Source organism: Melospiza georgiana, chromosome 9 (assembly GCF_028018845.1).
Source record: "Melospiza georgiana isolate bMelGeo1 chromosome 9, bMelGeo1.pri, whole genome shotgun sequence".
In the NCBI taxonomy this organism is placed as follows: Eukaryota; Metazoa; Chordata; class Aves; order Passeriformes; family Passerellidae; genus Melospiza; species Melospiza georgiana.
Window position 1 is genome coordinate 1,158,628 of NC_080438.1, and position 11,203 is coordinate 1,169,830.

Here is an 11,203-nt window from a genome sequence, read left to right on the forward strand (position 1 = left end):
CTTTCCCTTGTGCTGTGTCAGAGATGTGCCCGCCTGGCTCTGGCTTCTGGCTGGATTTTGCACCTCTTGTGGGATTAGCAGCAACACACTGCCTGTGTCCAGGCATCTGAGTAAGTGAAAGCTGGAAGTCTGCCGGAAACTGTGCCTCCCTGGAGAGCTTGGCCTGGCTTTGTGCTGGTCTGTAGTGAAAACTGAATGAAAAAAAGTACAGCTAACAATTTCAGAGGATGAGATGCTCAGATAATAATGGCTTTGGCTGTGGGAGGGTGATAAGGAAGCTATACTGTGTGCTGGGATTGCAGCTGAGCATTTTAACACAGATTTATCTGAAACACTGAAAAAGAAACCTTTACCACTGAGCAGAAACAAGGGTTACACAGAAATGGCTTGCATTTTCCACAGAGTTTTGTCCAGCAAGAAATGTTTGTTTTGTGTGTTTCAAAGCTTTGGAGTGCTAAGAAAATATTTCCAATAAGAAACTACACAGACCTTCCTCATCTTCCCACGACAGCCTAATTTCTTTAAGAGCCCTTCTGGGAGAGCTTTTTGGAGATCTGAGTGCACTCTGAGGAGCAGATTTTCTTGTGTACACAATGGCTGGTTTCCTCCAAGAAGGATCCAGGCTTGTGCCTTGCAACTGACCCCTCAAAAGCCACATGGAATCTCCATTACACCCAATTTATCCTTGGCCCTGTTATTTCCAGACTCTATGATCCTTTCTAGCAACGTGCCTTTTACAGAAGGCAGCCTAGCTGCTTTGCTGTTTCCTGGTTCCCACTGGAACTTTTTAAGAACTAGCATCATATTTAATAATATTGACCTTTTAGTAAAGGGATCACTGCAATTGCCACCCAGGAGAGTATTTGGACATTCATCTGAGCGCTCCTTTTGGCTGACTTAACCATGTGTTCTAAAAATGGTGTTAAAAAAAATTTTTTTCCCCTGCATGCTTTGGGACAGTCATGCAAATGTGTGTCCCCTAAGGAATGATGGTAGTGTGAGCTCCCTAACAGCAAAGGGCAGTGCAAGTAACTCAGCAAGGCTTTCTTTGATGGCTCATTCCTTCCTAAAGAGCCTGATCACATCCTGTCCTTGAGCCTCCCTGGAGAACTTTCTGCTTCTCGCATAGTCATAATTCATGTTTATGCCTTTAGGATGCTTTCTCACATCTTCTGTGGCTTGCTTTTCACCTGGTTTTTCCAGAGCTTGAATTCTTTTTTTTTATTCTCTCATCTCAATTTTCCCTTCTTTAAGGTCCTGCCACTTCAGATGTTCATTTGCACTCCTTCATGTAAGCACGTGCCCTTTTAATAAAAATCTCTTTGAGCGTTGAGTGCACCATGCCTGTGTAAACCAGTGTTGCAGGCGACCAGCCTCTGTGCTCCTCATACCTGCGTGATGCTGACCAGCCTAGCTCTCATTTCCCTTCGTGCACTGCTCTCAAGGCGTTGTTTTGCTCTCACTGGGACAGTCTTTATCAGTAGCTGTGGCCTCTTTGAACTGAGCCCCTCACGTGGCTGAGGAGTTGCCTAGGTGCAGGCCTACACCGTCTCACTGCCTGCACCAACTTCCTGAGGCCCAAGCCAACGATGGAAACGCTTGTGTAGAAGGAGGAGATGAGATCAAGGCTCCCTCCATTTGCCACATCCAAGTCACTGACACAGGAGCCGTGGGTGAGGTCAGAGAATCCTGGAAAGCAGCGTTACCCGGAGCACTGGGACTCTGGCCAGCAGGGAACTTGGGAGTCACGTATGTTCTGCATCCCCTGTGGGGAGCCACCGAGTTCCTCGACCCCGAGCACGAGGCCTGAGAGCAGCCGGGGCCTGGGACACTGCCCTGCTCCTCGTGCCTGCTCCCCTTCTGGCACCTGGGCAGGAGCAAGCCCCCTGCGTGGTGTGCACAGGGCTGACCTCAACTTTTGCACACGCAGAGCACTCCTGGGAAAACGGGGCTGGGCTCAGGCTCTTTCGTGCCTGCAAGGAAAGCCCAGAGGGACGGGCGTTTGCCAGTACTTGCATGGTGTTTCTGTGACTACAGGTACCAAGTGGCAGGCCAGGTGTGAGCAGCAGCGTCCCTAGAGCCCTGCACCCTGAGCAGATGAGCCCAGCAGTGTCTGCACAGACCTGCTGCAGGCAGAGCCACCACTCCTGGCGCCTCAGCAGCTGCTGCTGAGCATCCAGGAGCTCTGCTATCCAAACAGCACTGGTGCCACCATGTGCTCTGTCAAGTGCAGCCTCCACACAGGCAGCTGCCTTCCTGTGCCTGTCACCTGCCTGTGAGCATTCTCTGAAGTGACACGATCTGAGCACATGAGGCTGAGGCTGGGTTATTGACATGTGGGTGACAGACATTATTTCAACACAAAGCCGGCACAACCAGATCAGTCACAGGGTTTTATTCAAGGCCTGGATTACAACATCTTTACCCGTATTTGTATTGTGGATCCAGGCAGCAGAGCACATTGTTTATCCCCACCCAGCAGCCAGCACCTGCATTTTTGATCCCTTGAGAGAATCAGCCAAAGTGCAAAGAAGTGGATGTACCTCTGGCTCCACGCTAGCCATGCAAGCACCCCACAGCTCTCCCATGTGTGCGTTCATCCTCAGCCCAGAGAGCATCTGAAGAGTGAACCAAGCTCCTGCGCGTCATCCCTGCTGCCCTATGTGCCCTGCTGTGGCACTGCCTTTCCTAGCTCATGGATGGCCCTGTTCTCCAGCACCTTTACCTTGCCCTCTCCTGGCTGCAGTGCACAGGCCACCATAGCCCTGGCCACCATTTCCACAGGCACTGAGTAAGCGGTGGGGAACAGCCGAGCCACAGCGCCCAAGAACTGCTGGGCTATCCACTCCATGGGCCGGGACTCCTGGCGCCTGCACAGCAGCACCCTGCAGAGCAAGCAGGTGAGGTGGGTCAGCATGAAACAATCCACGGTGAGAGCCAGAGACCGAGTTCTCCAGCTGCACCAGGGCCCAGACAGGATCCTTGAACTGACACGGGCTTTGGGGTCTTGACAGGGTCATGGAATGTGACAGAGCTGAGCCCTCGGACACTAAACTCCTTTCCCCACTGTGCTGATGAGGGCAGAATTCCAGTTCTCCTAGGTATCAAGAGCACAGTACACTGGAAAGGACACAGGGGAGTGTTCCCTCTCCATATGGTCAAGGTCCATCTGGAGCTAAGCTCTGACCTATGTGCCTCAACCTATGCTTTCAGCCCAAAGCTCCTGTCCTTGCATGGTGCATGGCACTAGCAGTGGAATGGGCCATAGGAAACTGCAGAGATTGCTCCCTGCAGCACTGGGAAGCAGTCTGCTCATCCATGAGCTGCACTTGCTGCTGCTGGCATTCTTCACTTCCCTCCCCAGCCCTACCTCATGTATCCTTTCTCTTCCTCCATCTCCCATTGAAGCATTTCCCTGCTGCCCTGGCAACCCTGCACCCTGTGCCCTCCCTCCTCCACACTACTCACGCTGGCCGGAGAATGGTACAGTGATCAAAACCAACAGCCTGGACCAGGTTTTCCACTTCTCCCTGTCAGAGCAGCCAGGCAGGACGAAAGGAGACAAGGATGACTGCAAGCACCATCTCTGCCACCCCCATGAACAGTCAGGAGAGGGCTGCTGAGCCGAGGGCAGGGTGGCACTAACACACACGTGAGGCTGGAGCAGGCCAGGCAGGGATCAGCTCTCCAGGCCAGGCAGCTGGGGCGAGGGCCCGTGGTGGACACGGACCACGGCTCAGCAGTGCGCCCTTGCAACCATCACTAAATTGTGCTGAACTGCAACAGGCTGCTCCGGAGAGCATCTGGACTCAGCATCCAGCCTGGGGATGGATCCAGGCAGCACAAGGCGCTGGCAGGCAGCTCTGAGTCCAGCAGGTGTTGGGAGCTGCAGCACACAACACATGGACAAAAAAGCTTTTGCCACGGGTGTGGTCCTCCCTGGGGAGCCTGCAGGCCTTCCCTCAGGAGATAGTTCATGTCTCACCTGGCCACAGTTCTGAGCTTCCCACATAGCTGTGAAGCTATCCCAGCTTAAGGTTGGGGAACTGTTGATGGGCTGGAGACCCCAGCAGATGTTTCTGGAGTTTGAGGAGGGAGGCAGACGCTGCATGCAGGTGTTGTGCTGCTTTATAAGAAGCCAGTTGCACAGCTGTCCAGCCAGCCCCCTCCCTTGTCCCACAGCAGCAGGAGTACCCCCAGAGCCATTTGCATCTCTAAACCTCAGCTCTTGCTTGCTTCCCGAACCTCCTGGCATCCCGTGATTCCTGCACGAGCATCAGGAGCCCGCCCCAGCAGCCCCCTCACCTTCACGCGGAGGTAGAGGAAGCGGCTCTGTGCGTTTGCCCCCCGGGAGGACTGCAGGATAAAGTGTTTGCAGCCCCCTGCCCGCGCCAGCTCGGCTGCCTGAGCCACGTAGTCCCGATCCACACGGACAAAGCCATCCTGCGGGGAGAGGGGAGGGTCAGCGGGGCAGGGAGCGGGCAGGGGAGGGGACAGGCGGGACCCCTGCTCGCCCGGGGCTCAGGGGGTCCCCACTCACTGCGCCAGCCTTGGCCCTGGTAGTGCCCAGGCAGCAGAAGCCCACGTCGTGTCCCTGGAAGGCGGCGGCGTGCTCGCCCAGCCGCTCGAAGTCCACCACCGCCTGCTCCTGCGGGAAGGCCGAGGGTCAGCGCCGCCGGCCCGCTCCCCGCCGCCACGGCCAGCCCCGTCCCCCGGCCCGCGCACCACGGCCGCCTCCGCCTCGCCCAGGCTCAGCCGGCGCCGCCCGATCAGCGTGACCCGCGCGAAGGCCCGCCGGGCCAGCAGCTCCCGCAGCAGCACCCGGCCCGTCTCCCCGGAGGCGCCCAGCACGAAGCAGCTGCTGCCGCCGCCCGCCGCCGCCATGCCGAGAGCAGCGGGCGGGGCCGGGCCGGGAGCGGCTGCGCGGCCGCGCTTCGGCTCCGCGGGCGGGCGCTCCGTGCCCGGGCAGCCGCGGGGGGGCGGGCGCCACACCGGGCCGTTGCCGGGGCCGGCCCAGGGACCCCCGCTCAGCCCGGGCGCTGCTGAGGGAAGGTGCCCCTTGGCCGGTCCCCGCGGGCTGTTCCTGCAGTGACAGGACAGAACGGCCCCCGAGGATCCCTGTGCCCACCCCGCTCAGGCGGAGGGGATGCGAGCTGGAGGGATGCTCGGAGGGGTCTGTGACCTGTGCGGCGGCTCCTCTCCAAACCCCGCTGTGCTCAGCACGTGGTGCCGGCCGGGGTGCTCTGGAGCTCTGTCCCCTGGGCAGGAGGTGGGTCACTCCCCGCCGGGCAGCCTTGCAGTGACTCCACTGTGAAGCAGTCCCTGGTGCCTGAAGAGCAAGGAGATGAAGCCCATTTCCTTAGAAACTCTCGCTGAGGAGGTCTTAGGATGTGCTGGCAAGCGCAGACCCCCGCTCCGGACACTTTCTGTGCTTTGTCTCTCTGATAGGGACGACGCCCATCCTCACCGGGGCGGTCCGGGTCCCACCGGGACACAGCTCTGGAGCAGGCATGCAGGCACCCCGCAGCTCTGAGCAGCCATTCCCGTGGGCAGCATCAAGGGGCCCCGCGGCACCACGATCCCGTTTGTCCTGATTCCTGGGGAGGGAGGTGCAGAGGCCTGAATGGCTGCTGTCGGGATCAGCCAGGTGGTTTTCCAGCCTGGTGTGTCTGTCAAGTGCGCTCCTTGGCCGAGGGCTGAGGATGAATCCCAGGTGCACGTGCCATTTGCGAGGCAGGACGCGCGTCATGACAGTCACCGGGTTAATGGCTGGCATCCCGCTCCACCTGCCAGTGTGCCGCCGGCACCCACGGCCGTGCCCTGCTCATTGGGCTCTGCTCCACAGCCACAGGCAAACCCAGGTGCGTGAATGAGGGGGAGGCTGGGGCGTAGCAGGGCTCGGCGGTACTGGGACGGGTGCTTGAGAGTGGCAAGAGAACAGTACAGTGTGACAGAAGTACAGGCAGCAAAGTATATGGGGCGCATGTGGTCATAGGGTATGGTGCGTTCTAGGGTTTTATAGTATGTGGGGATGCCACTGGGAGAGTGGGATCGGGATGCATGCTCCCACCGCTCATGGTCTGCTTCTCCTCCACGGCAGGGCTCTGGGGGGCCAGCCAGGTGCCGAGGTGCCCACTCTCCCGGCGGCATGGAGACATGGTCCCGGCGCAGCGCTGCCTTCGACTGTGTGCCCCAGCCGGCAGCCTGCTGCCCTGACTGGATGGCGGGGCTCCCCGACGCCCTGCCCCTCTCCCACCTCTCCATCCCTGGCACCCACGACTCCCTCAGCCTGTTCGGTGGCCGGCGCCTGCGGTGCCAGAGCTGGGGCCTGGAGGCCCAGCTGGCGGCCGGCATCCGCTTCCTGGACGTGCGCTGCAAGCTGTCGCGGGGGGAGCTCCGCATCTACCACCTCTGCACCTTCCAGCGGGCCAGCCTGCGCGGCGTCCTGCGCCGCACCCTGCGCTTCCTCCGCGCCCACCCCGGCGAGGCCGTGCTTATGCGCATCAAGGAGGAGCTGCCCATCTTCTCCCGGCCCGGCTTCGCTGCCCAGCTGCACCGCTGCCTGCTGGAAGAGGGACAGGGCTGCGTGTGGTGCCGGGAGGAGGTGCCCACGCTGGGCCAGGTGCGCGGGAAGATAGTGGTGCTGGAGGCGCTGGCGCGGGAGGTGCTGGGCATCCCCTACGAGCAGCTGAGCATCAGCGACGCCTGGAACGTGCTCTCGCTGGAGCGCAAGTGGGCCCGAGTGCGGCGGCACCTGGAGAAGGCGGCCGGCGGAGACCCCAGCACCATGTACCTCACCTTCTGCTCCGGCAACGGGCTCTTCACCTGCCCAGAGGAGGTGGCCCGCTTTGTGAACCCCCGCTGCTGCCAGCACCTGCGGCGCCGGGCCGGGCAGCCCGTGCGCTGGGGGGTGATCATCATGGACTTCCCTGGCGCAGGCCTTCTCCGGCTCATCGTGGAGAGCAACGGCCCGCGGGCCAATGGACGCGGCACAGCGGCCCCCGGCACCCCCACGGTTCGGGCCCGGCACCGCCGCGGCACACGGGAGCGGGGCCGCGGCCCTCACAGCCCCGCACGCTGCCCGCGCCGCTGTCCCTCGGGGAGGACACTGCTCCCGGCCCCGCGCCTCGGCCCAAGGGCCTCCGGGCCTGGGGGGCAAAAGCGGGATTCCAGGCCTTGCAGAGCAGCGGGAAGCCTTCGTGTGACGATGGTGTGACAGCCGCGGAGGGCCGGAGCCGGGCAGGCCGGGGAGCTGCGCCCTGCCCTCAGAAGCCAGGTACGGTGCCGATACGGGGCTGGGCCGCCTGAGTCGCAGGGCAGCAGGGGTGGGTGGGGATACAACGTCCTGCCTCACCTCCTGTCGGGCCAGTGAGTCCTCCCAAGATGCCTCTCTGCAAAATAGTCCTTTTCCTTAAGGGTAAATAAAAATAAAAAGAAGCTAGGAAAGCACTGCCGATGTTGCCTTGCCATTTCCTGTCAGAAAAGTGGAGAAAAGACGTTTTGCTTTTGCTCTTAGATGTGAAGGATCTTGTACCCCTCTGCCCATGGATGAAGCACTGTTAAATTGTTGTCTTAAAGCAGTGCAGCAAGAGGTCACAGGAGTAAGAATTAATTTCAAAGGTGACAACAAGTGGCTAGGAACTGCCCTCCCCTCATTGTTTTAGCTTTTGTTTCTTTCTTGCAGGGGTTTGCCCCAGAAGTCAGGACTCTTAGGAAGAGCCAGCTCCAGCAAGGGCCACCCACCCTGTGCATGGAGCGCTGGATGGCCACAGAGGCAGCGACCCAGACAGGGCTACCCTGTCACTGGGGTCACACACCAAGGGATGCTGCACTGGGCAGAGCCCAGCAGTTTGCATCAGCTGGGGCAGTGCAGACAGGGCACTTGGCAGCTCTACATAAAAAAAGACTTTAAAACGTTGTGCCAGTGCCTGCCCTATCTGCAGATAATAGATCACTAATCCAAATAGACAACACAATAACTCCTTTGAGCAGAAAGGTAACCAAGATCCCAGGGGAGAAATCATCACCTAGGAGAGTGTCTATTGCATCACTGGCAGCAGCCGAGCCAGACAGGCTGTGTGCTGAAGCAGGGAGGTGAGAAAGAAAGAGGAACTTTTAGAAGAAGAAAGCTCAGCCTTGGCCTGTCAGAAGGGCAGAAGGGGAAGAATGTCCTCAGGTTGCTTCTGTCTCAGGTGAAACACAGCTGGGCACAGCTGGAGAAGATGCCACAGGAGTTCTTGGCCCGAGGAGAGGATGTCTTTTGCTGTGCAGGGACTAGCCCTGGCTAGCAACACAGCTCTTGGTGCTGAGTTCATCTGCTGCCCAGGGAGGGGAGCTGGCAGTAGTGCACAGCAGGTGATGCAATAGTACACAGCAGGTGACAGAGGTGACAGGCAGAGGAATCTGGCTCGAGGTTTGCTATAGGAGATGGGAGAAGGTTGAAATCTCTGCATTAAACCAGACATGCTACAAAAGCACTGGTGGTGTCCAAGGTGAGGGTGGCCTGGTTCATTGGCTGCCAGTGCCTCCTGTGCCTGGGCTGCCCCCACACCAGCCAGTGTGGCTGGTCCCACTGTCCTGCCAGGAGGATGGGTTCTGTTGGGGCAGGGCCAGGTGAGCAGTGGCTTGTCTCAGCCTTCCAGGGATGCACAGTGCCCTGCAGAGCCAGGCAGGGCAGAAGCCGGGCAATCACAGTTCCTCGGAGCTGTAGGCTGAGTGGTCTGGCTGTCACGCAGGGCTGCCCCTGGATGTGGCACATCCCTGCAGCTGCACCCCAGCAGTCTGTGCCCCAGCTCGCTGGCAGGGCAGAGGTGCCGCCTGGGATTCCCCGGGTGGGCAGAGTCACTTGTTTACTCCCTGTCACTCAAGCAGTGAGATAATGTCGGTGTTATCTATGCCCCAGGCATCCTGTTTGGCAAACCCTTATCAGTGCCGTGCACATGTGGCTGGTGCCAGGTGCCAGGGAGCCGGCAGGCAGCACGGGCAGGGGTACCCGTGTGACAGTGATGCCCAATAATAAAGGCTCTCCAGCACCAGCTTCACAATGAAAGAGAGGAGGCAGAGAACTGTCCTACAGCTGAGGTCAAACAAACATCTCTGAGAGGGTCTGGATAGGGTGGGCAGGAGCGATTTGCCCAAAACTACCCCTATATCCCACAGCCAGGGCTGTAGCAGCGCCTCAAGGTCCCTGTGGGTGCGGGCTACGGGGTACCTGCCCCTGGACTTCTGCTCCTGGCTAATCCTTGCCATCATCTCGGTCCCTCCAAGCCAGGGTAGCGCCCTTAATGCGTCTCCCGGTGTCCAAACGCTTTCAAATTGTGAGAAAGATTTTATCAGGTGCTGCTTGAGGCAGGGCAGCAGCTGATAAAAGGGGGCAGGAGGAGGCTTCGGCTGCTGGAGCTGTGCGCTGGCCGACTTGCCCATAGGCACTCTGCAGGTCAGGGCCGGCCTTTGGGTTAAACGCGTTCTGGGGACCTGTGGTGGAAGGGATGTCCTGCCCGCCATCAGGAGATGCCTCTAAAGCCTCAGGGAGAGCCGCCCGTGTCCCCAGGGAAGAACGGAGGGATGGCAGCGGCGGGGCTGCACCCAGGCGTGTGTGTCCTGGCCGGCAGCACCCCAGAGCCCTGCCGGGCGGGATCGGGTGCCCGCAGGGGCTGCTGAGCCCTGGGGCTCCCAGGAAGGTGCCCGCTGTATCGCGGGCAGCAGCCGAGCCGCCGGGCCGTGTCGGGTGACTCGGTTCCTGTGCGGTTTGCGGGCACATTGCACAAGGAGGGGAACGCGCTGTGCCAGCCTGGGGCGGGAGCCTCTGCCCCGAACAACGCGCGGCCGTGCCCTTCCCCAGGGGCAGAGCCCGCGGCACGGCTGCGGGGCGCTGAGAGCATCGCCCCGAGGGCTGCTCGGCGCCGGGGCACAGCAAAGGAGGCGCTTCTCCATGCAAGTGCCTGGGTCTGGAGGGACAGGGCAGGGGTGACACAGGAAAGGGTCGTTGTACCTGCTCCCTTGAGCCCCTGCTGAGCAAAGCCCTAGCTGGCAGCTTGCCTCGTGTCCTCAGAGGGATGGCTGGGGGGACAGGATGCACCATCCTGCCACCTGGGAAACCCCCACACTGTTCAGCCCCTTCCTTGGTGAGCAGAGCAGCAGGAATCCAGCAGGAGCATGTGCTCTGCAGCATCCTGAATCCCTTCCAGCGAAGCCAACCATGGAAATAACCTGAGATGTGAAAGGGCTCCTGGTGATTAACCAGCTCCCAGCAGAGCTGATTCGGGTCTTCTCTCCCCTCTACCATGTGTACTTCTTTCCACTACCTGCCAAGCAAGCCTCCATCCTGCCAAGTATCCATTCTGCCATGTAGGACTGCCTCTCTGAACCCGGGCATGGGGCACCTGCCTCCACACAGAGCTCGAACTTGGTCATTTTCTGTCTTCGCAGCAGCAACAGCCTCTGCATCTCAGACACCTTGATTCCATTTTTAAAGCAATACCAACAACTATTTGTAGTTACAAAAATAAAGGTGGGAGTATTTTTTTTCTACCGCCCTGCCCTGCCGTGTTGGGTTCCAGCAGAAGTGAAACTGGCAGGGGGCACAGCCTTGAGGCTGTGTACCCATGAACATCCCTCTGAGACCCAGCAGTCTCTCACCAGTAGGAGGGGCAGCTCCCACCCTGCCAGGTGACCCTCAGCACTTGGTGCTGGTCTCCTCCCCAGGAGCTGCCCCTCAGCCTCTCTGCCTGCCTGGCCGCTCCTTCCCTTCCCATAACTGACCACTCTTGGCAGAGGAGCTGCTAGAAATCAAGTGTTCCTGAGTTACTGGGTATACAGACTCAGCAATTCCATAGAAAGAAACAACTGCATTAAAACATTTTTCAAGGAAGAGATCCAGAGACAGGAAACAAGGTTCATTTATATTTGCCAACGATAAAATAATTGTAGTGGGTTATGGCTCTTGTGGAATGGGTTCCTCCTTTTGTCTAGAATGTCCTGGTGGAGCAGCATCAATTTCTTTGGAACTGGAAAATGCATGTGACCTGCATGGCTCTTGTTTGTCTTTAGCTGGAAGTGAGCAGAGTAATTTCTGCAGAAAACCCAGCCAAGGCAATTCTACTTACGAGCAGGACAGGGTAAGAAACTGTTTATAATTATTATAATGATCCAAGGGGCGGTGGACACAATTAGACATGTTCCTGAAACGCTGGTGGAAGTTCCT

General features: G+C 59.0%; 2 protein-coding genes across 2 annotated transcripts; one reads left to right on the forward strand and one right to left on the reverse strand.

The window, feature by feature from the left end:
• Positions 1-2,380: 2,380 nt before the first annotated feature.
• On the reverse strand, positions 2,381-4,884 carry HTATIP2 (HIV-1 Tat interactive protein 2). The gene is made up of 5 exons (XM_058030122.1): positions 4,726-4,884; positions 4,541-4,648; positions 4,306-4,443; positions 3,469-3,530; positions 2,381-2,885 (listed from the first exon to the last, which is right to left on the reverse strand). The coding sequence occupies exons 1-5, from the start codon at positions 4,882-4,884 to the stop codon at positions 2,660-2,662; spliced, it is 693 nt and encodes a 230-aa protein (XP_057886105.1). The 3' UTR covers positions 2,381-2,659.
• A 274-nt stretch (positions 4,885-5,158) lies between these two features.
• LOC131086871 (1-phosphatidylinositol phosphodiesterase-like) lies at positions 5,159-7,216 on the forward strand. Its single transcript, XM_058030121.1, has 2 exons — positions 5,159-5,861; positions 6,101-7,216. Exons 1-2 carry the CDS (start codon positions 5,703-5,705, stop codon positions 7,214-7,216), a joined length of 1,275 nt encoding a protein of 424 aa, XP_057886104.1. The 5' UTR covers positions 5,159-5,702.
• Positions 7,217-11,203: the final 3,987 nt, after the last annotated feature.